Source organism: Meleagris gallopavo (genome assembly GCF_000146605.3).
Source record: "Meleagris gallopavo isolate NT-WF06-2002-E0010 breed Aviagen turkey brand Nicholas breeding stock chromosome 21 unlocalized genomic scaffold, Turkey_5.1 Chr21_random_7180001949708, whole genome shotgun sequence".
NCBI classification, from domain to species: domain Eukaryota; kingdom Metazoa; phylum Chordata; class Aves; order Galliformes; family Phasianidae; genus Meleagris; species Meleagris gallopavo.
This window is the reverse complement of record NW_011099788.1, coordinates 1-996: the sequence shown is the minus strand read 5'-3', so window position 1 is coordinate 996 and position 996 is coordinate 1. Positions and strand designations below refer to the sequence as shown.

The window sequence follows — 996 nt, the reverse complement described above, 5'->3', positions numbered from 1 at the left end:
GGCAGCACCGGCCAACGCAGCAGGTGAGGCCGCTGCAACAGGACAACCCGCAGTGTGCCATCTGCATGGAGGCGGTGGAGGGACGCCCCAGCTACGACACCCTGATCTGTCCCTCCTGCACCAGCGCGCAGTTCCACCGCCACTGCATCCAGGTAGGCGGCACTGCCTCCAGAGCACAACAGCATCATCCCCAGCACCACCCAACCCTGCCACCCTGGCATCGTCCCCAGCCCTGGGGCAATGCGCACGCGTCCTCAGCTCATGTTCTGCCTTCCCCAGGGCCAAGCTCTGCGCGCTGCCCTGCACCACTTCCGCTGCCCGCTCTGCCAGGACATGCAGACCTTCCAGGCAGAGATGTTCCGCCTCGGCATCAAAATCCCAGACAGGTCAGCACCCACCGCCCTGCCCACCACCCAGCCTCCTCCCCCTCCACCTCCCCTCGCACCGCACTCAGCTGTCCCCGGCTCCCTCCCACAGGGATGCAGCCTGGGAGGTGGAAGAGGGAGCCTTCCATGAGCTGTATCAGCGGCACAGCTCATGTGATGCCAGCCCGTGTCTTTGCCCGATAGGACAGAACTATTCTGAGAACACAGGGTGAGTGTGCTCTGACCCCAAAGTCACGGCGACCTGGCGCCTTCATCCCCTCCTTCCAGCTGGGATGGGGGCTGGCCGTGATGCTGAGCTCAGCACGGCACAAGCTGTGCACTGGTAGCTCAGAGCCAGCCACCGCAGTGGGAGTGGCACGCACCACCCCACGGCTGGCATCCCACAGCCCTGGGACCCCCGGTGACCGTGCGGCTCTGGCTTCTGTCACTCCCACAGGCCCTGGAGGATGCTGCTCTGCAGCTCCTGCGGTTCCTGTGGCACCCACCAGCACTGCTCCGCCATCGCAGAGGACGTTGAATCGTGGGAGTGCAGCGGCTGCAGCGGTGTGGGCACCGGTAAGAAAAGCAGCACGGCGACGCGGTCCCCATAGACACGTGGCCATACGTCCTC

The 996-nt window shown here is 65.4% G+C and overlaps 1 protein-coding gene across 1 annotated transcript; it reads left to right on the top strand.

The window, feature by feature from the left end:
- Positions 1-6: 6 nt before the first annotated feature.
- LOC104915529 (PHD finger protein 7-like) lies at positions 7-988 on the top strand. Its single transcript, XM_010726438.2, has 4 exons — positions 7-152; positions 280-386; positions 478-594; positions 823-988. The coding sequence occupies exons 1-4, from the start codon at positions 66-68 to the stop codon at positions 974-976; spliced, it is 465 nt and encodes a 154-aa protein (XP_010724740.2). The 5' UTR covers positions 7-65; the 3' UTR covers positions 977-988.
- The last annotated feature ends 8 nt before the right edge of the window (positions 989-996 follow it).